The 21,922-nt window shown below is 43.0% G+C and overlaps 1 protein-coding gene across 2 annotated transcripts in view; it reads left to right on the top strand.

Annotated features, from left to right (window-relative positions):
- Positions 1 to 8,858: 8,858 nt before the first annotated feature.
- The window catches only part of Nrip3 (nuclear receptor interacting protein 3), a 21,690-nt gene continuing 8,626 nt past the window's right edge, over positions 8,859 to 21,922 (top strand). For both annotated transcript variants that reach the window (XM_029537202.1, XM_029537178.1), the window contains exon 1: positions 8,859 to 9,093. In XM_029537202.1, coding sequence (XP_029393062.1) covers positions 8,920 to 9,093 — 174 coding nt within the window. In that variant the 5' untranslated portion in view covers positions 8,859 to 8,919. The remainder of the gene's footprint in view (positions 9,094 to 21,922) is intronic.

Genomic DNA, 21,922 nt, shown 5'->3' with positions numbered 1-21,922 from the left:
TGGCCTCGAACTCAGAAATCCGCCTGCCTCTGCCCCCCCCCCCCCCGTATTCCCAGTGTGCTTTCTGAGAATCTGTCCTTTCTGCTGGTCAATGAGAAATGTCTTTCTGCAAGGCTTAACTTTCATCATGCTTACTCTTTCAAGATTCCCGTTACATCCTCTGACATTCCTAGATTGCTAGCTCAGTTTTACTTATCAGCTGTGTGACCTTAGGTCACAAGTTACTTAGGTTAGCAAGATGGGGACTTGAGCCTGGCGATGGTGACTCATGCCTTTAATCCCAGCACTTGGGAGGCAGAGGCAGGTGGATTTCTGAGTTCGAGGCCAGCCTGGTCTACAAAGTGAGTTCCAGGACAGAGAAACCCTGTCTCGAAACAAACAAACAAACAAACAAAAACAAACAAACAAACAAAACCCAAAAAGATGGGGACTTGAGTTTCGATCCCCAACCCCCGTATAAAAAGCTAGGCATGGGAGCTGGGAGCCTAAGCTTGTAATTCCACAGCTGGGAAATAGAGACAGGAGGATTCCAGGGGCTTGTTGGCCAGCTACTCTAGTGAATCAGTGAGACCCAGGTACAATGACAGAGCAATAATAGAAGACACCCAGTATCAACTTCTGCTCTCCATGTACCTCTACACAGGTACACACACACACAGAGTCAGAGTCAGAGATAGAGACAGACATACAGGGAGAGAGAGACACACAGAGAGACTACACACAAAATGTAGAAAGGACTCATATGTTCTTCAGTAGCAAATAGGGAAACAAAATGAGCTATGTCCACATGATGGGATATAATTTGGTCACAAACAAGCACTGGTATGTTGTTATAAAACAAATGAACTATGGAAACATTGTACTAATTAAAAGAGGCCAGTCACAAAACACCAACCATTGTATACAAAATGTCCAGAGTAGGTAAATCCATGAAGACAGAAAGAAGATTACAGGTTGTGTATGGCTGGAGAATTTGAGAGAAAGAGAATTTTGGAGAACATGGAATGATCAGTAACAGGTATGGAATTTCTTTGGGTGTTGTTGTGGATAGCCCTGGGGCTAATTATATTTGATGTCAATTCTGTTCTCCTGTGATGGGTTGTGAACAAGGAATGAGTCAGCACTCAGGTGATTTCTTATAAACCTTCTTCCCACCTTAATTTGTAAAATAAAGGAGAGCTGATGATTGAGCAGAGAGAGGGAAGGTGGAACGGAAAGAAAGAAAAGGAGGAGGTTAGAGACAGAGAGAAGGCAGAGGAGGAGGAAGAAGAAAGGCGGAGCAGAAGCACACGGCCTGGAGAAACTGCAAGTTCTAAGGGGTCTCATAGATGTGGAAGATGATCGTGTAGTGTTAGATCTGCCCAATCTAGGCACACAGCATGTAATCATATTGATTGAGTTGTGTTTTCATTGCCGGAGCATAATTGGGTTGGAGAGATTTACCACAGCAGGAGTTAATAGTGGTACAGCTCTGTTAGTCTATTGGACACATCTGTGTGTGCGTCTGTGAGGGTGTTCCAGATAGGCTTAACCGAGGAGTTAAACACCTACCCTGGCTGTGGACAGGCACCACCCCACAGACTGGGGTCCTGGCCTGAATAAAAAGGGACAAATGAGAAAGGGAGATGAGCCCTAGCATTCATCCCTCTGCGTCTTGGCCTTCCAGGACATGAAGAGGCTGCACTGTATGCTCCTGCCACAGCAAACCTGCCCTGGTTCCCCTGCCACCATGGACCACACCCTCATAAGCCGTGAGCTAGAATAACCCTTTCTTCCTGGAGAGCCTCTCACTGGAAGTTTAGTCACATAGCAAAAAGCAGTGGACACGGGGCGGGGGGCAGCCTTCTGTGTCTGTGGCATGAAGGACAGAGAAAGCTGTGGAAACATTTCAGATTAAAGAGGCTGAAGAGATTTGACTCTGGGTGGATCCTGTGCTACAAGGGAAGGTTCTAATAAAGAACTTTGTTCAACTGACAAAACTAGAACATGAATAATTTAGGTAAAAATATTCTAGCAATGTAAATTCATGAAGTTTATATCTATACTGTGGTTATGAGAAAAATCCCCTCCTCCCTCTTTTCTGGTTTTAGAGATTCAACTTCACTGCCCTTGAACCTTCTGTGTAGGCCAGGTTGTCTCTCTGTCTCTCTCTACTTCTCTCTGTCCCTCTGCCTCTGTCCCCCATTTTTCTATAAGGGACCTCACTTACTATATAGCTCTACCTGGTCTGGAACTTTGTGTAAACCAGCCTGGCCGTCAGTGCACAGAGATCTCTCTGCCTTTGCCTATTGAGTGCTGGGATTAAAGGTGTGTCACCATGTCTGGGCTAGCCTCTAACTCAATTTGTCTTTTTAGCCTTCCAAGCAGGAGGTGGATTATATACCACCATACTTGTATTTTTGGTAAATACATACTGTCGAATTAGTGGTAAAATGTCATATTTTATGTAATTCGTCCTTAAATGTTTCAAGGAAGAAAAAAGTGTGTGCACGTAATAAAGTTTTAGTAACAGGGAACCTGGAAAAGGGTATACAGGTATTTGTAGTATTTTATGCTTGCAACTTGAAAATTTGGAATTGTTTATAAGTAAAAAAATTATAAATTTAAAAATAAATTTTAAAAATAATTGAGTAGTCAGGAACAGGTCTGGAAATGTGGTAGGGCACTTGCTTGCTTAGCATTCTCAAGGCGCTGGGGTCAGAGAGGGATAAAGGTTAGATGCTCTCTCTGGCAATGTAGAACTGAGCATGAAAGTAGGTTCAAGAGAATATTCTCTCTCTCTCTCTCTCTCTCCCTCTGTGTGTGTGTGTGTGTGTAAATGTGTATATATTTACACATCTGTGTGTGTGTATAAATGTGTATATATTTACACATCTCTCTCTCTGTAAATGTGTATATATTTACACATCTCTCTCTGTGTGTGTGTGTGTGTGTAAATGTGTATATATTTACACATCTCTCTCTGTGTGTAAATGTGTATATATTTACACATATCTCTCTGTGTGTAAATATGTATATATTTGCACATCTCTCTCTGTGTGTGTAAATGTGTATATATTTACACATCTCTCTGTGTGTGTAAATGTGTATATATTTACACATCTCTCTCTCTCTGTATAAATGTGTATATATTTACACATCTGTGTGTGTGTGTAAATGTGTGTATATTTACACATCTCTCTCCCTCTCCCTCTCCCTCTCCCTCTCCCCTCTCCCCTCTCCCTCTCCCTCTCCTCTTGTTATCTGTTGGGTTTGACATCAAAATCTGGATATGAAACCAAATCATTGCTGGCAGGAAGAGATCCAAAAAGGCTCCACCATCTTTGGCAAGTGGCTGCAGGGCTCCCCTCCGCTCTGTGGTTTGAGTGTGTGGTGATGCCCAGAATGTCTCTCAAGTGTTGTGTTGGTGACGGGAGTGGGGGAGGGAGGAACCTCCTTCCTGCTTTAACCTGTTGAAGTAAAAAAGGTTTCTAAGACTAGAGCTGAGACGTGGGTGCCCTGTAGACAGACATCCAGGCACACACCTGGTACTTGCAGAGGACAAATGTTTGAGGAATCTCCCTGCCCCGGGGAGTGTGACTGACACAGAAGAGTGACAGGAGACACGGGAAGAAGATTGTTCATTCATAGCTATAAAGATAGGTCCAGTGAGATAAGAGCACCCCAGGGAATGGTCGTTCTAAACTTGGAGTACCATAGGCAGCGCGTATGGGTTGAAGGAGAAAGCTGAGTATTTCTTCACTGTTTCCTCCTAACTCTTGCTCTTATCTACTTTCCTGGGCTTCCTGCCTCAGTTCTCACGCTGGATTCCATCCTCAAAGGCCCCTCTGTTGGCTGGCAATGCAGAAAGGGTTTCTGGAAGAAGAGATTGTAAGCAAGGAACTGCTGACAACTAGGCTAGGAAGCACCTGCATAGTCAGTTGTGAGCTCAGAAAAGGCAGGGCTGCTGTAGGTAATTCTATATATTACCCCTAGATCCAGCCATGCCCAAAGTCCCTGCATCTTTTGATGAAAGGAACAAAAATAACCTGAGCTTTTGCTTAAGAAAGTTACAACTGGTTATTTTTCCATTTATAAGAATAACAAAAAAGGAGACCTGGAGGGGGGATGGTTCAGCAGTTAAGAACACTGGCTGCTCATCCGAGGACCTGGATCCAATTCCCAGCACCCACACAACAGCTGGCAAGCATTCGTAATTCCAGTTCCAGGAGATCTGACGACCTTTTCTGGTCTCCTCAGGCATTTTATGCGTGTGGTACACAGAGATACATGCAGGTCAACATCCAAACACATAAGTAAAAATAAATCTGCTTTTTAAAGAGAAAGGACACAAAAAACATCTTGATTGAAACAGTACTAGGTGTCTGCTATGAGTTCTAAGCAGCAACAGCCAAGGTAGGGTGTAGAGAGCTTTAGATGGGAGCTACCTAATATAGTGTCTTGGTTGGGGTTACTATTGTTACGATGAAACACCACGACCAAAAGCAAGGTGAGGTGGAAAGGGTTGATTTGGGTTATGCTTCCACATCATAGTTCATTTCGGAAGAGAGTCAGGACAGGAAGAAACTGATGCGGAGGCCATAGAGGTGGGTGTTGCTTACTGGTTTGCACCCCATGGCTTGCTAAGAACCCAGAATCACCAGCAGCCCAGGGATGGAATGGACCCTTCCTCATCAATCACTAATTAAGAAAATACCTTATAGCTGCATTATGGAGGAAAGTCCCTTATGGAGCTGTATTTTCTTATTTGAGGTTCTCTCCTTTCCAGTGACTCTGGCTTGTGTCAAGTTGACATAAACCCAGCCAGCACACATGGGAAATCCAGACTCTGAAAACATTGGGAAAAGAAGCAAACTGGCCAGTCCCTACCTCAGGAGGCCTCAGCCCTGAAGATCAAGGAAGATTTTCAGGTCTGATTTGTGTGCCTGGAGTTTTACAAGGTGCATTAATCAGACCTACTCATAGCATAGCAGCCTATGGGTTTTCCTGAAGTTGCCCCAACTGATACTAATAGTTCCCTTCTGCTGGGCTCTGGGTACAAGCCAACACGTTATGTGGATAATCTCATTTAATCCTCACAACAGCTATAGACATAGTACTAGCATCATTTTCTAGAAACTATCCATAAAATTCAGAGAACAATCCGGTTTTGAACGAGTGAGTTCATTAAGTATAGAGCAAGCCAAAATGAGATAAGAAATAGCAAATAACAGACAGACAGACAGACAGGTAAGTAGACAGACAGAAAAATATCATCAAATCTTGTACTCAAGGGGGCTGGAGAGATGGCTCAGTGGTTAAGAGCACCGACTGCTCTTCCAAAGGTGGTGAGTTCAAATCCCAGCAACCACATGATGGCTCACAACCATCCATAATAAGATCTGATGCCCTCTTCTGGGGTGTCTGAAGACAGCTACAGTGTACTTACATATAATAAATAAATAAATTTTAAAAAAATCTTGTACTCAAAACATTCTGCAGAAATGGACTTCGGAAGAGTGTTGAGGCGATCCTGGTGATCCTGACAGAGTGCAGCGTGAATTCATTTGTGTGTGTGAAGCTTCCAAGAAAAACGACAACAACAACAAAACCAGCAGGAAGACAGCAGCAAACTGAGGACTCATAGCATCTCACAGAAACTGACTGGAGACTTGAGGCAGTCAGCTGGAGTTCCCAACTGAGCGTTCTGTGAACAAGCCTTCTGTGGGTGAGCCTCCTCTCTTCCCCCATCGCACTCATATACCACAGGGTAAACAAGAGGAGCACCTGCAGGAAATCACTTACCTTCAGGCTTTTCTCAAGGACACAGCGTTTTTGTTCCTCTCCGGCTGTTTTCCCTTTTTGTCACAGAGTTGGGGTGGGCAGATCATTTCCAGACAAGAGGCCTTGAAGGACACCTTGAGTCAGATATACTTCATCTGAATGACTGGTGTGTGTGGAGGGGGGGGGCACCCTGCTTTCAGAGCAAGCTTTTTGGTGGGCTCAGACACATGACAACTACCAATACATTGAAGGAATCAAAGTCTCAGGAAGTCAGATAGCTCAGTGACAGAGGAAAGCTTTAAGCTTTATCATATTCCAAAACCTGTGATTTTAACCACTGTAAGTCATCCATGGTCTAGTGCTGCAGAGGGCTTCAGCTAGATGAAGAGTTATTATTAATCATTCCTGTTGGTGCAGCCCTCAGAGTTTATAACGCAAAACTGAATATGCAATATTACTGCATAATTTTGGTACACATGAAAACAGACTCAGAAGTAGAAAATGACTTGGTCGATTATTTAGGAATTGGATACACCACAGAGAGGTGAGCCTTTTCAACATGAAGGACCAGGCTGTAGTTTGCAGAAACTCAATGTGTGTGCTGAGGCAGGGGGGACAAGCCTCCTCACATCAACCATGCATAAGAACAGTAATGGAGTCAGTCTAGCAAGAAAAGTCTTTAAGAGGTAAGGGGACCAGTGGGTACTATGGTCACAGATCCAATTGCAGAACACAAACCCACTACAGCAATAAGCCCTGAATTCACACAAAGGTTCCCAGCCCCAGCCACGGCCCATTGATTTTTTCAGCAACACTTGATATGGTCAGATTCCAGTTTAACCAGACAGATTCTGCTTCCTGGTGTTCCCGGGGGGGATCTAGCTATGACAAGAGCCCTTTCTTCTATCAGAACATCCTCAGCGACAACAGGCTGCAAGACTGAGTGAACGGTCTCAAGAGTTCCCTCTCCTTCCCCAGAGCATCCAGCTGCCGGGGTCTTTCCCGAAGAAAGATGTTGTCCCAAGCCAAGCCATACGGGCCCTCTGTGCTGGGCTGTTCTGACACCCTGCCAAGAATGGAAGCACCGGTTGGTCCTAGACAGACAAGGCAGGGCTGTCTTTCACAGTTCCCTAGGTGAACAACCAGGCGGGGACCCAGGCAACAGGACAGAAAGGAACCAGGGCAACCGCTAGTAAAGTGTGCCAGAGGACTGGAAGGCAAGCAGCCTGCGTGTGGAAAAGCCCCCTGCCCTGGGTCTTCCTTGAAGCTGGGTGAGCAGCTTTCTTTATTTGTTTTCTTACAAGCAGTCTGTGTGTTCTAAAAACTAGGGCAGACATTGAAGGGAGGGCAGGGTAATTAAGCAGGACCATGAGTTGAGGCCAGCTATTCCAAATCCGGGAAGGCCAGCACAGGTTCTGAAAAGAGATCCTGCTCTGCTTCTTGTTTTCCTGAGATGCAACCTTAACTTGTTGTCATGCCTGTACTAGTGCTTATTGATAGCCTTCTAGGTATTGGGGGTTTGAGGCTAAGCAATCAGGAGGAAGCACAACTTACGTCAGAGATGTCCTGGAAAAGAAGCAAAGATTGAGCCGAGGTGTAGAAGAAGCATAGATCACTGAAGAGGGTGAGAGGGGACATCCCACTCAGAGGGCACTCCAAAGGTAAGCCACTGGGCAACAGGAAGGAAGACTTCTTCCCGGGACTGGAAGAAAACTCAAGATGCTGAAGTGCAGAATGAAGTCCCAGAAGAGGGTGTGTGGGTCCTTCCATCAAGAGCAGACACCTTCTGGGGTGCTCTTAACAGGACTGTGCTGGGACTTGGAGACTACTTTAAGAGCACAGTGAGCAATGGAAAGGAGAAGGTCAGAGACATTCTGGAGGCAGACTGGGTGGTTGGGTATCTGCCTGAATAAAGAGGATAGTGGCGAATGCTATCTCATAGCTGCTGTCCTTCACCGAGATACTGCACCGCGAGTGTTCATTCCGGTATCCAGCTCACAGCCATAACAGCTCAGGAAGTGTCATTATTGAGATTTATGGGGCTCTCAGGGTGCAGATCTTTTCTGATTCAGGACTGAGGAGTGAGGTGAAGAGTGGAGTGGTGAGTCCCACATGTAGAAATGTGATTTGTACTAAGTCATATGTCAAGACTCCAACCCAGAAGGAACGGAACATTCCTTTTAGAATGGCTAAAAAGTATGAATGAGTCTCAAAGAAAAATGGCTTTCAATTTTCCCACAAGGATATATTTCACCTCCATCCCTCAGTGTAAAATCTAGTGTTCACAATGAAAACAAACAAACGAACACCACACACACACACACACACACACACACACACACACACACACAGAGAGAGAGAGAGAGAGAGAGAGAGAGAGAGAGAGAGAGATGCTTTCTTGGTGTTCTTAAGAGCAGGTATACTCCCAGAGAAGTGAAGGGTGAAGGCTCCAGACCAGACCTGCCTCCCCAACCTCTGGTGCAGGGCTCAGACAGAGGGTGCCAAGAGGAGGAGGGGTCCCCGGAAGGCCCCGCTCCAGCCCATCCTCCTGGCCCCCTCCGCAGTCACGTGACCCAGTGGGTGGGGACCGACCTGAAGTTGGAGGAATCTGGAGCTCTCCCAACTTCGGAGCACCGAGGTACAACTCTGAGAAGCCGAGCATGGCTCAGCTGTCAGTCATCCCGGGATCGGCTGCGGCGTGGACAGGTGAGAGCCCGAAGGCGCCGACTAAGGTGGAAGAGGCTAGGCTGCCGGAGCACAGGGCTCCACAGCCCATTCTATGCAGTGCATGTAGGGCAGGGCAACCCACGCGGGAGAGGGGACAGTTGGGCGAAGCGGCTCTGCTAGACCCTCAGCGCCCCGGGGTCAGTCTGTCGGCCGTAGGCTGCTCCGTGCTAGCTTTTTCCTCAGGATGGGTGAGGGAGTAAAGGTGGGTGGTTGACGCTGGATAGACCCCACCCCCGACCCTGAACCTGCGCCAGAGGGGCGGGGCGCTTTGCTGGCCACGCCTTCTCCGGCGCGCACTGGCTGCTCCCCATGACGTCACGCTCGGATATAAAAGGCGCGGGAGCCGGCTCCCGCGGCGCTGTCCAGGAGCTCGAGGTTGAAGGTGCTTGGCAGGGGACACCCGGCCGCCCGGCCGCGGGCGTCTCAGCGATGTTTTACTCAGGACTCCTCACGGAGGGCGGCCGCAAGGAGACAGACATGCGGGAAGCGGCGTCCCTGCGGCAGCAGCGCCGGATGAAGCAGGCGGTGCAGTTCATCCACAAGGACTCCGCCGACCTGCTGCCCCTGGACGGCCTCAAAAAGCTGGGCTCGTCCAAGGACACGGTGAGCTCCCCACGTCGGCCACGCCCGTCACGGGCCTCTGGGCCACCACTGACGCCCAGGCCCTTACTGCCACTTTCACTGAGTCACCGGTTAGGCTTGTCGCTATCCGATCCCTGGCGGGGTGCTGGGGGGGGGGGTTCCTATCTCACAACCCAAGGTGCTTTCCTTGCCTGTTCTCCCTTGGCGCAGTCTCCTCCCGCCCAACTCTCTCCTCCATGTGTAAGGAAGAAAGAGATTCTACCTTATTGCCCTCAAATCTCCTCTCCACTGGCTTATCCAAAATCTAGAATTTGGCTCCTGGAGCTGGAGCCTCATAACAAGTCCTGCCTCCCACTGCCTCCTCACAGGTTGCGTGCATGGCCAGTTATGTGTCCCAGACTAAGGTGATTAAGAAACAGTGAAAAGCGAGGTTTCTTCACAGTTACTGAATATGCTTTGGTTAATTCTATTGTGCCCCCCTCCCCGCCGCCCCAAATGTACTTAGTTTAGTCTTAATCTACCTTTGATTTTTCTACCATGGGTGGGGGAGTGGGGTGAGACGGGGGGGGGGGGATAGGGGTCAAGCTCAAATCTTTCCAAAACCTAAACATCTCTTCACCACTCCCAGCTCTCCCTCTTCCCTCTAAAGACCAGGAAGATGGAGGAAGCTCTGACTGCTTCATCTCACAGACCAGATACTGCATGTAGATAGTTGGAGCTGGGGTTGTTGCAGTCTTTTCATTTCTGGCAGTATTATTCTTGGTATTAAGTAGAAATTCAGGACGTGGGCCAGAATCCAAAACCATATTGTCCTCCATCCATTGAATAAGGGTGAATGGCTGAGGGATGTGACCTATATTTAATTCTCTCTCCCTGCTCACAAATTTATATGTAACTTTGTAGCTTCATTTGGAGTTGTTGTTGTTGTTGTTGTTTTGGAAAAATATTTTTTTAAATGAGACATCAGAATCTTGATCTATATAATCTAGGCAGGCTTGAATCTCATCACATAGCCCATGTTGGCTTCTAATTTTTAATTCTCCTGTCTCAGCCTCATGATTGCTGAGATTATAAGGTGTGTATCGTTACTCCTAGCTTTGGTTGTGTATTTATTTATTTATTTATTTATTTATAGTTTCCTTATTATCTGTGGAAAATTTTGTGAAGCATCAATTAAATGTCTTTTGCAATAGAAATAAATGTTCTGGATAATCTTCCCAGTATTTTTATATTTTGGGCTTCTGAAATACTTAATTGTGGTTGTTGGCCTTGGTTCACTGAAATTGCTATTTCTGGCCCCAGTATGGCAACAGAGGCAAGAGCTTCTGCTCCTTCCCCCATCAATAGTTCTAACAATTCATCAATACCAAAGATTTTCCCTGCCTGCCATTAGATACTCTTATGAAGGGAAAATTACTCCAGTTATCTTACTCTGTTTTTAAAAGCTGTTTTTCTGTTGTGCCTGGGTATAGGTGATCTAGTCATGTTAACTGAGAGTGATCTCATTAAAGTTTATTCCTACCAAAGAGATAGCTCTTTCTTCCTTCTTTCATTTTAAAGCATTCATGATTCATTTAGCAAATTCAGTCCGAATCTTCTCACCTTCAGACCAAAGTAATCCTATTCAATAAATTGGAGGGTATTGTTAGAAGAATCAAAATGCAGACTTTTAGAATGTTGGATCTAAGGCACTAATGTTTGGTTTGAGTGGCTGAGATGTTCCCTAATGAGAATTACCACAACTTCCTTCTTCCTAAGATTCCATATACTGCTTTGAACTATATAAGGATAATTCTCTTCTGACTCCTTTGTCATGGTTGAGCTTCAGGGAGCTGACAGCATAGAACATAGCCAAAGGCTATAAGGAAGATGCTTTCAGAATACAGCCATGGGTATGACACACAGCACTTCACTGTGAAACCTTGAACCAGAGTTCACACTTTCCGTACCCCATTTTCATAGAGTTAATTTCCCTCTCTCACTGTTCTCACACCTTTAATGTGCAAGCTATTGCAGGGAGAATCAGAACACATCCCAGAAACCAAAGCTGACTGAGGGAGGGTGGGGAGTGTTGCAAGGGTGAGTGAAAAAGCATGCTTGAAGCTCTCTTGGAACTGATGTTGCAGCCTCAGTACAATCTCAGAAGGATTTTAGAAACACATCAACTCATTTTACAGGCAAGACCAATCATGCCGACTCCATTTTCTTAAACAATGTGAAATTCGGAGGCTATTAAAACTAACAGTAGTTTTTACTTGAAGTAGTTTATGAAACAACCCAATAGAAAGGGAACATAAAAAGGAAGTAGGAGAAGAGGATGCAGTTTCAACTCTTATTGATGCTGGGGTTTGAGCAATGTTAAGACTGTGGATTATTTTCATCATGTAAGTATCCCATGTTTTAATTATTATGCTGCTGGCTTTTCTGAATCGTCTACCTTGTACCATGCTATCTCTGAAATGTCTATGGTTCAATAGCAAATGCTGTTGGTTTAGAAGATGGCGCCTGTAAGGCCATCAAAGACGGCCATATTCTCTTGGTCCCAGGGAAGTGCCTTTGCCCAATTCCTTTGTGTGTAGAGTTGGCTGCTACAAAATCTGCTATGGAAATGAACTGTAGAGCTTATATCTGGCTCCCTTATTTTATCATTCCATTGTATTATCATTTTTGTATTAAATTAAGAACTAAAACCAAATTTATGAACCATATTATATTTGACTTTAAAAAAATGATAGAGCTAGACAAAAGCATCTTTATTCTTAGAGTTTTGCCTATTGTAATTTTCTTGTTTTGGTTAATAAAAGTTCTTGTTGTACTAAAGACTTTACTCTTTGAAAGCAGTATTCCATGTAATGATATGCTGTGTTTCTTGCATGATGTTATTACTGGCTTGTCTGGCTCTATCCCTACTTGCCTTGTAGCAGAGAGAAATTTTCTTTCCTTCCTGTTTGAGTCTGCAGATAGCCAAAAAGCTTTAGCCTAACTAAGTAGAATTCAGGCCATGGGGAGCTAGAACACAGTGATAGGAACTGACTATCAAATATCTGATGAGAGGTTCAGGCTGGTGCCCTAAGGATTAGCTACCTATAATGCTGTAGGTCTAGCACTAGAGAACTGTGTAGCCTTAGAAGGAGCTTTAAAAGACAAGTATAATTATAGCCTCTAGAAGGGTACCTGTGATGGGATGCGGAGAATAGGAATGGAAGTTGGGTGTGGGTATGATCAAGATGCATCGTATACTTGTATGCAATTGTCAATAAATAAAATACTGTTTAAAAAGATTACCTTTATGGAAATATTGAAGGAAATGAGAGAGTAAAATATGTCAGGGAAGAATGGATGTTCTGGGCAAAGATACAGCAGATATGCTGGGAGGTGGTGGTATACTTTAATCCCAGCACTCTAGAGGCAGAGGTAGGCATATCTCTGAAGTTGAGGCCATCCTGTTCTACACAGTAAGTTCTAGGACAGACAGGGATACAGAGAGAAAACCTGTCTCAAAAAAACCAAACCAAACCAAAAGACACAGCAGGTATAATGGTCTGGCCATCAGGATGCTTCATAGAATTAGAGAATTGAGAGAGGACCAGTGTAGCTAGTGTGGAATGAGCAAGGAGTGTGGTGACAGGAGATAGTAACACAATGATGGGCATTGAACCAGAGCTTTGTGTGTTCTAGAAAGTCTCTACCACTAAACTACATTCCCAGCCTCTGACATTCATTTAAAAACAAACAAACAAGTAAATGCCAAACTTAACTGTGGTCACTATGCCGAGATGAACTGAAGCATAAAAATCAGAAGATAAATTAGGAAACTGTTGCACTATAGATAGAAAATGATGACCTTGGGGGGGGGAAGAAAATGATGGTAGCTTGGTTAGACTGAAGGACATAAATATGAGGGAAAGGATATTGACTGTAGATGTGGTTGAGAGGAGGAAGTAACAGCACTTGGGAGGGGAGGATAAGAAAAGGATCAAGAATGTGTATGATGCCAGAGAGATGTCTTGGTGCCAAAGAGCATTCACAGCTGACTGGGGTTCAATTCCCAGCACTTACATGGTAGCTCATAACCTTCTGTAACTACAGTTCCAGGGGATCCAACGCCTCATCTCTTTTTGGCCTTTCTGGGGTACACAGACATCCATGCAGGCACAACACCCATACACATAAAATAAAATTAAAAGAAAAAGAATGTGTATAAGTTGGGTACACTGCCTATAGTTCCAAGCTACTTAAGACTAGCCTGGACAACATAGTGAAACCTAAACTTTTTTTAAATCTATTTATTTATATTATTTAAATTTATGAGTACATCATAGCTGTCTTCAGACATACCAGAAGAGGGCATCAAATCCCATTACAGATGGTTGTGAGCCACCATGTGGTTGCTGGGAATTGAACTCAGGACCTTTGGAAGAGCAGTCAGTGTTTTTAACTGCTGAGCCATTTCTCTATCCTCCATCTCAAAACTTAATCAAACCAAACCAAGTAAATGGCAATGTCATTTGCTAAGGATGGCAGGAAGAAGTTCCTAACCAAACATGGAGCTCAAACATCCTTTATTACTGTTAAAGGAAGCAAGACTTAGTGAGATTAGTGATTTGCTCAAGGTAATATATGACAAGTGGTAATTTGCTAAAAGTAGAAAGCCTTCATGCTATAATAATTAAATAGATGAGGTTGGGAAGGAGGATAAGTGGTAGTTAGTAGATCTTGAATGCTAAATTGAGAGAATTTTTGTTTGTTCTATCTGGCAAGAGAAATTGTAAGGGGAAGAGACCATGAAGGTAATGTTTTAGGATTACAGATGCTTAGATGTAGCAGTAGCAGCAGAAATATAGAGTAATATATGAGAAGAATTTCATTCACCAAAATAGGGGATAGAGAAGAAAAACAACCTTTATGGGAAATATGGGTAGGACAAATTGAGTCTGAAGTGCCCATGGAGTGTCCAGGTAGAGGAGGGTAGTTAGGTCTATGGGCCTGAAAGTCAAAGTGAGCTGTCCTTGAGCTAGAATCCTTATAAAGGTAGTATTTCATTATGCAACGAAAACAAATAAAATCACCCATGGCAAATATGTAAAGTGAGAAAAAGGCCAAATATAGAGCACTGAAGAATGTTGACATTTTAAAAAGGAGCAGAGGTAGACAAGACAAACAGAAAGATAGATTTAGAAGCTAGTTGGAAGAGATGCTTAAGAAAATACAATGTTAGTTTTTTGCAACATTTCTGATGACAAACGTGGAAGAAATCCATTAGTAATTAGTAAGTTAAATTGATATATGTTTGTACAATAATCTCAAGTATCTATAGATGATAGCACCAAGTATGGGCTGGGGAGATGGCCCAGGGTTTTTAAACACACACTGTTCTTCCAGTGGACCTGAGGTTACTGGTGGTTACCTATACCTGGTGGTTGTAACCATCTGTAACTTGAGATCCACGGGATCCGCTGCTCCCTCTGTTCTCTGAGGGCATTTGCACTCTTGTATATACACTTCCCACCCCAAAACATAATTGCAAATAGTTCAATAAAATACATTTAATGCACTGAGTAGGCCATTTGTGAGGAAAGGGTGTTAAGCAGGTGTACTGGGTATTTTCCTTGTTACTGTCACAAAATTGATGACAAAAGGAACTTTAGGAAACAATGATTTATTTGGACTCATGGAATAAAGGTGTAGTCTATCATGGTGGATAAGGCATAGTAATAAGAACTGGAGGTGCTTGGCCCATTGTGTTGCAGACAAGAAGCACACACACACACACACACACACACACGCACACACACACATACATACATACACACAAATGCATGCACATATTAACTACATGTACTTAAAAATTAAATAATCAATTACAGTGTATGTGTGTGTTATATATTAATACAAACATATACTTTAGTTGTTGCATGTTCTGGTAGATGCTTTAGTTCTCTAATTGGTCCATTTTCAGTCCTTTTCTATTTGACTGTGTGTAAAGATTAGATAAGCTAATTTATTTCCCAAGGTCTCTTGAAATGAGGATTGGCAGTTGAATTTCACCAGTAAGATATAGGGGAAAACTGCTAATAGAACTTTTAGAAAAACATTAGCTTTCCTGACAAAAGGGATAGATGGCATTAGGATGGTTTCCTCCTCTTCCCTCTTCTTTTGAATATGGATGAATGTAATGCCTGGAAATAAGTCACCTTGCTTATGACCATGGGGAGATGTGTAAGAGAAATGAAATTGTTAATCTGCTGAGTTAATGTAGGCAGTATCCACCTTCAAATTTCTTATTTCTTTAGAATTCCACTTAAACCTCTGTAAGCTGGCCTTTCTTGTGGCTGCACTCTTTCCTATGATATAGGGTCACCATATTTCTAAATAAATGGTGATATATCAATGTCTTTTTTTCTTCAGAAAAGGTCTCACTATATTTCTAGGCTTATCTTGAACTTGTGATCCTTTGGCCCAGACTCCTGATTAGCTGGCATGCACTACCATACCCATTTCTGATTTATTGATTTTTTTTTTTACTAGCATGTATTGGTCTTCTTAAAATGGATTCAGATGGAACAGAAAGATGGTTTCGTAGGTAAAAGCACTTGCAACTGAATCTGATGACCTGAGTTCTGTCCTTGGTATTCACATAGTGGAAAGAAAGAATGCATTCCTGAAATTTGTCCTTTGGTCCAAATATATATAGTGCAGTACATGGGAACACACATGCACTAAACTTTAAAAATTTTTGAATGGGTAAAAAATTCCATTCTCATACCTTCTGCTTAGTTAGAGTTTTTATTGCTATGAGGAGAAACTACAACTTCACACCTACTCCAACAAGGCCACACCTTCTAACAGGGCAAGCATTCAGATACATGAGTCTGGGGAGCCAGACCACACCTAATCATATCCTCTCTCCTGTTATACTAGTTATGTTGAATTATTATTTTGTATTGAATCGGCATTTACTGTTATATTATGACCATGTTCATATTGCTTACAGATGAGGCAAATGTACTGTGATATTTTTCTTTGTTATGTATTTTTCCAAAATTAATTCCTTGAAGTTTTTCCTTTACTTTTCAATGAAAAATTGCTTTAAAACTATAAATGATTACAAGTTCGTTTTTTAAAAATTTAAACTAAAATATAATTGCATCATTCCCCCTTCCCTTTCTTCCTCTTATATTATTATTTTTGAAACAGGGTTTCTCTGTGTATGGCCCTTGGTGCTTTGGAACTTGCTCTATAGACCAGGCTAGCTTCGAACTCACAGTGATCTTCCTGCTTCTGCCTCTGGAATTCTGGGATTACAGGCGTGCACCACCATTGCTTGGCCCTTTTCTTTCTTCACCTCTCTCACAATCTCATGTTTTTCTTTTTTTTAAATAAATGTGTAAGTACAACCCTATCAGTCTGTATGTTAGTCATATGTATATGACTTGGGAGTGTACTACTTGGTATTGAATGATCAATTAGTGGGGAGGGGAGGGGCTCTTCCCAGGGAAGACCATTTCTCTTATGCACAGCTTTCCTAAGTTGCCTATAGTTCTCTGTCTAGGGTGAGGGCCCCATGAGCTCTCTCCCTTCCATGTTAACATGTCTAGTGGTGGTGGTGGTGGTGGTGGTGGTGGTGTTCATGTGAGATGGAGTCATGTGGAGATTTCATGGTTGTAGCTTCCCTGACACTTGTGAGATGCAATCTCACAGCAAATTTCCTGTTCCTCTGGTTCTTACATTCTTTCCACGTCCTCTTCCTTGGTATTCCTTGAGCTTCAGGGGCAGGAGCTGTGTTGTAGATGAGCTGAGCACCACATGATCATTTGGTCTTTATATTTTCATGGGTTGTGTTTTTCTGTAATAATCTCTATCTATTGCAAAGAGGATGTTCTTTGACAAGGTGTGAGATATCTGGCTAGACTCTGGCACAGGATGTACGACTCCTTTGTTTAGAGACAGTCTCATGCAGCCCAGGCTCATCCTGTACTATGTAGCTAAGGCTGGCTTTGAACACTTGATCTTCCTGCCTCCACCTCTCAAGTGTTGGTTGGGATTAGAGCACCTCCACAAATTAGTCATCCGATACCGAGTAGTAAACCCCAAATCACATACATATGAGTAACATTATACAGACTGAGAAGAATACCAGGCTTGGTCCATTTTTTTTCCTCTTCAAGACATTCTTCCTGGAATCCCATTTTCTCATGTCATTTTGATCTGACTGCTATTGGTCTTAATAGGCAAACTTTGAATGCAATACTGCGTTCAGGATTCCCTTTGCTGTCCTTTTCTACTAAATCCTTTTTAAAATTTTTATTTACATGTTATGAGTGTTTTGCCTACATATATGTCTGTGTACCATATGCATGCCTGGTGCCAGCTAAGGCCAGAAGCTAGCATTAGATTCTCTGAATCTTGAGTTACAAAAGGTTGTGGGCCATCATGTGGGTACTTAGGAATCAAACCCAGGTCTTCTGGAAGAGCAGCCAATGCTCTTAACCACTAAGCCATCTCTCTGGCACCACTAGATTTTTGGAGGTATTATTCCACTGGTGTTGTTTACTATTGAGGAAATCATCATGATTCTGGTTCCTAACCCTTTGTATTCATGTCATAGTGTTTTCTTTGGAAGCTTTTGGGATTGGTGTCACAATAGTTCACAGTGATGTGATACCTTTTTGTCTGTCCACCCCCCCCCCCAGGATATGATATCTTGAAGTAGACTTTCTTTTTCTTTCACTGTACTAGGCTTTGCCTTTACAATCTTTAAATCCACATCCTTCAGTTCTTCCTTAGTGTGGAACCCAACACTCCAATAGCTGTTATACACATCTGAAAGGCAAACTATTGACCAGTTAGTCTTTTAAATTACAGAGTAAACTTTTAGCATTCTTCCCAATTGTTTGGGTCAAGTGGGAATCATATGCAGACTTTAAACTTTTCAGTTTCTATTCCTACTCACACCCCTGATGGTAGGTGTTCCAGTACCTCTATCTGCTCAGCTTTGCCAGTGTATTGGAATGACTGAGAAAACTGCTTTTGATATAGATACTACTATACATGTGATGGCTCAAACATAATTCTCTTAAGTTATCAGTACAAATGGTTTCTGGTGTTTGTGGGTTCTGTATCCACAGATCCACCCAACTATAAGATGAAAAAAAATTTTTTTAAACTGCTTCTAGGGACTGGAGAAATGTCACAGCAGTTATGAGCATTTGTCTTCCAAAGGGCTCAAGTGAGGTTCCCAGAACCTATCTTGGTCAGCTCATACATTTCCTCATTTCCTTCATCCGAGCTTCTCCCTCTTCTTCCCCAAGGATACTGATTTATAACCTGCTTTGCCAAGAAAGCAGAGTGTTTTGGGAATCTATTTCTTCTCACTGGAGTTATGGTGAGTCACAGCTTTGACTCCCTTCTTCCTTTGCAATCAGCAAGGTAGCTTATAATAAAGACTTTTCCTCTGCTAGCTCCTTCCCCAAGAACCTTCTAGGCTCTGGACTTCTAAGAATAAGATCTTACCGTTTAAATCAGAGGAAGAATGTGGTTGGTTGAATCTTGGGGCTAATTGCTATCCTTTGAGAGTTTTGAAATGTTATTGTAAAGTGGGCATAAGATATATGTGTATAGAAAATTTCTCGGGCTCAGCGGATAAGAGCATCCGACAGCTCTTCCAAAGGTGCAGAGTTCAAATCCCAGCAACCACATGGTGGCTCACAACCATCCTTAACGAGACCTGACTCTCTCTTCTGGAGTGTCTAAAGACAGCTACAGTGTACTTACATATAATAAATAAATAAAATCTTAAAAAAAAAACAGAAAATTTCTCAGATCAAATGACTTAACCTAAAAAAAAAAAAAGAAAAGAAAAAGAAAAAGATGTTCTAAATGGTCTAGAGGCCACTTTGAATAAGAGCAAAGGAATATGAATATATATGATATAGAAACTCTACTAAGTTCTACTGAAACTCAAATTTGAATGTATATCTGTCATTCTGTTTCCTAACATTATGTTTCTGGCATGTATATAAGGTCTGTTAGGTTTCTTCTTGGTCAATGTCTGTTTTAGGCCCTCACTTTCTTGTTCATTAAAAAGTGGGACAATCTGGGGATATAGCTTAGTGGTAGAGTGTTTGGCTGTATGAAAGTACTAGCATACCCAAGGTTAAATCTTCAATGCTGTAGGAGGATGTTGAGGAATGGAGTAAAGAGGAGAAAGAGGATAAGGAGGGAGAAGAGGAAAGTAGGTAAACGAATAACAAGATAGGCCAAGGGATACAAATGTTTTGAAGTCTAGAGGCTATCAGTGAGGATGATTCCTGTGGGACTTGCCTGGTCCCAAAATATGTACGGTATGAGGTCTACTCAACCAAGACTGTCTTCCCATTCTATCATCCCTGTTGGTAACTCCACCATCAGAAGATCCAGGCCTATAAGGCACGTGCAAAGTAGGTGTAAAAAGCAAGACTATAGGGGTGAGTATAAGACTATAAGGAGTGGCATTTAATATAGCAATAAGCAGAGCTTCTGAGGACCCATGACAATGAGCTGCCCTGTCTATAAGGTACTGATTTACAGTTGTCTAGGAAAACACAGAGATCACTTATTCTAGACTAAAGCTTCTTTCTCCTGAGGAAGGCAGAAGTCCACATCACCAGGGTCCTTTGGTTCTCCTAAGCCACAGTTGGTCCTATATCTATGCATTAGTTACTTCTCTATTACTGTGATAAAACACCATGGCCAAGGCAATTTATTGAAGTAAGGTTTATTTAGGCTTAGGGTTCCAGAGGGATAATAGTCCATCACAACTGTGTTGAGGAAGTGTGGTAACAGATAGGCATGGTGGTTGGAGCTGCAAGTGGAGGGCTCATATCTTGAACTACAAACACGTAGCAGAGAGGGCACAGTGGGGATATCACAGGGCTTTGAAAATCTCAAAGTTTGCCCCAGTAACATATTTCCTCCTGCAAGACCATTTCTTCTGTCTTAGTCACTGTCCTATTGCTGTGAAGAGACACCACAACCAAAACATCTCTTATAAATGAAAACATTTAACTGGGAGCTAGCTCAAACGTTTCAGAGCTTTAGTACAGTATCATCATGGTAGGGAACATGCTAACTAACACTCATGGTGCTGAAGCGGTAGTGAGAGTTACATCCTGATCTGCAAGGGGTTGTGGTGGTAGAGGGAGTGGGGTGTGTGGGGGTATGGGCTTTCTTAAACCTCAAAGCCTACCCCCAGTGACACACTTCCTCCGAGGAGACCACACCTTTTTTTTTTTTTTTTTTTTTTCTAATCCTATCAAAAAGTTCCACTCCTTGGTGACTAACCATTCCAATATATAAGTCTATGGGGGTCACTTTTACTCACACCTCCTAAGCCTCACAAAATGGTACTAGCAAGTAGGGACCAAGTATTGAAAGATTTATTTATTTTATGTATATGAGTACACTGTATCTAGCTGTCTTCAGACACACCAGAAGAGGGCATCAGATCCCATTATAGATGGTTGTGAGCCAACATGTGGTTGCTGGGAATTGAACTCAGGACCTCTAGAAGAGCAGTCAGTGCTCTTAACTGCTGAGCCATCTCTCCAGCCCGTGGGACCAAGTATTCAAATGCCCAAAAATATGGGGATATCTCATTCAAACCACTACATTCCATTTCCTGCCTCCCATATCATTATGCAAAATGCATATAGACCAATTTCAAGAGTGTCCATACCCTTTCTTTCACAGATCCAACACTGTTTTAAAGTACAAATTCTCTTTTGAGACTCAAGCCAGTGTCTTAAACCCCTCTAAAGTCAAGAGGCAGATTACATGCTTCAATCCATTAGGGCAAACTTGAATTCCCATAATTCCATGCCTGTTGTCAAGGACTTAGATGGTTTTGCCCCTCCAGCTTTGCTGCCTGCAAGCTACATCTTTCTCTCAGGCAGGTTCCACTCCCTGTTTGCAGGTCTCGTTGGCAGACGCATCACCAGCATCTTAGTGTCTCAAACACAATCCAGGCTTCATTTTCACTCCTCCAAGCAGGGACTCCCTTGACACATGCCTGGCCTTAGAAACCACTGAGGAAGATTCCATGACCCCTTTACTTATTATGTATCTTACCTGGTTCTAAAGCTAGCAACCATGTGGACAACACTGTTGAGTTCTGTTACCAGGTTGGGATGCAGTCTGCTCCCTTGAATAACATTTGCAGAAGCTTTTTTTTTGTTTTGTTTTGTTTTGTTTTGTTTTTGTTTTGTTTTTTGAGACAGGGTTTCTCTGTGTAGCCCTGGCTGTCCTAGAACTCACTTTGTAGATCAGGCTGGCCTCGAACTCAGAACTCCGCCTGCCTCTGCCTCCCAGGTGCTGGGATTAAAGGCGTGCGCCACCACGCCGGGCTTCAGAAGCTTTTGATGTTTGATTCTTTCTAGAAGCAGAAAATTCTTTAGGCTTTTTCCTTTCACACGTTGGAAGCTTAGTTGGGTGTGGCCTGGCACCCTCCTTTCCCAGTGCAGATCTAGGCTTTCCTTCATTCCTTCATCTTCTTATCTCTTTCAATACAAGCCCTGATTCATCATTAAGTTTCTTGGTGCTCTTTTATATGCGTGGCTGCACATTCTATATTTTTCTGCCTCACTTGGCCTTTTTCATTGGAGATCTAAATAAGAATGACTACTAATAACAATTTGATAGAATCAATATTAGGCTGTCTTAGAATTTCCTCTGCCAAAGAAATTTGTCCATAACTTTGTAGTTTAGTCTTAGAAAAATCCTTAGGACGCCTTTAATCCCAGCACTTGGGAGGCAGAGGCAGGTGGATTTCTGATTTCTGAGTTCAAGGCCAGCCTGGACTACAAAGTGAGTT

Source organism: Mus pahari, chromosome 1 (genome assembly GCF_900095145.1).
Source record: "Mus pahari chromosome 1, PAHARI_EIJ_v1.1, whole genome shotgun sequence".
NCBI classification, from domain to species: domain Eukaryota; kingdom Metazoa; phylum Chordata; class Mammalia; order Rodentia; family Muridae; genus Mus; species Mus pahari.
The sequence above is the reverse complement of the archived record's forward strand: the minus strand, read 5'-3'. Positions and strand labels throughout refer to the sequence as shown.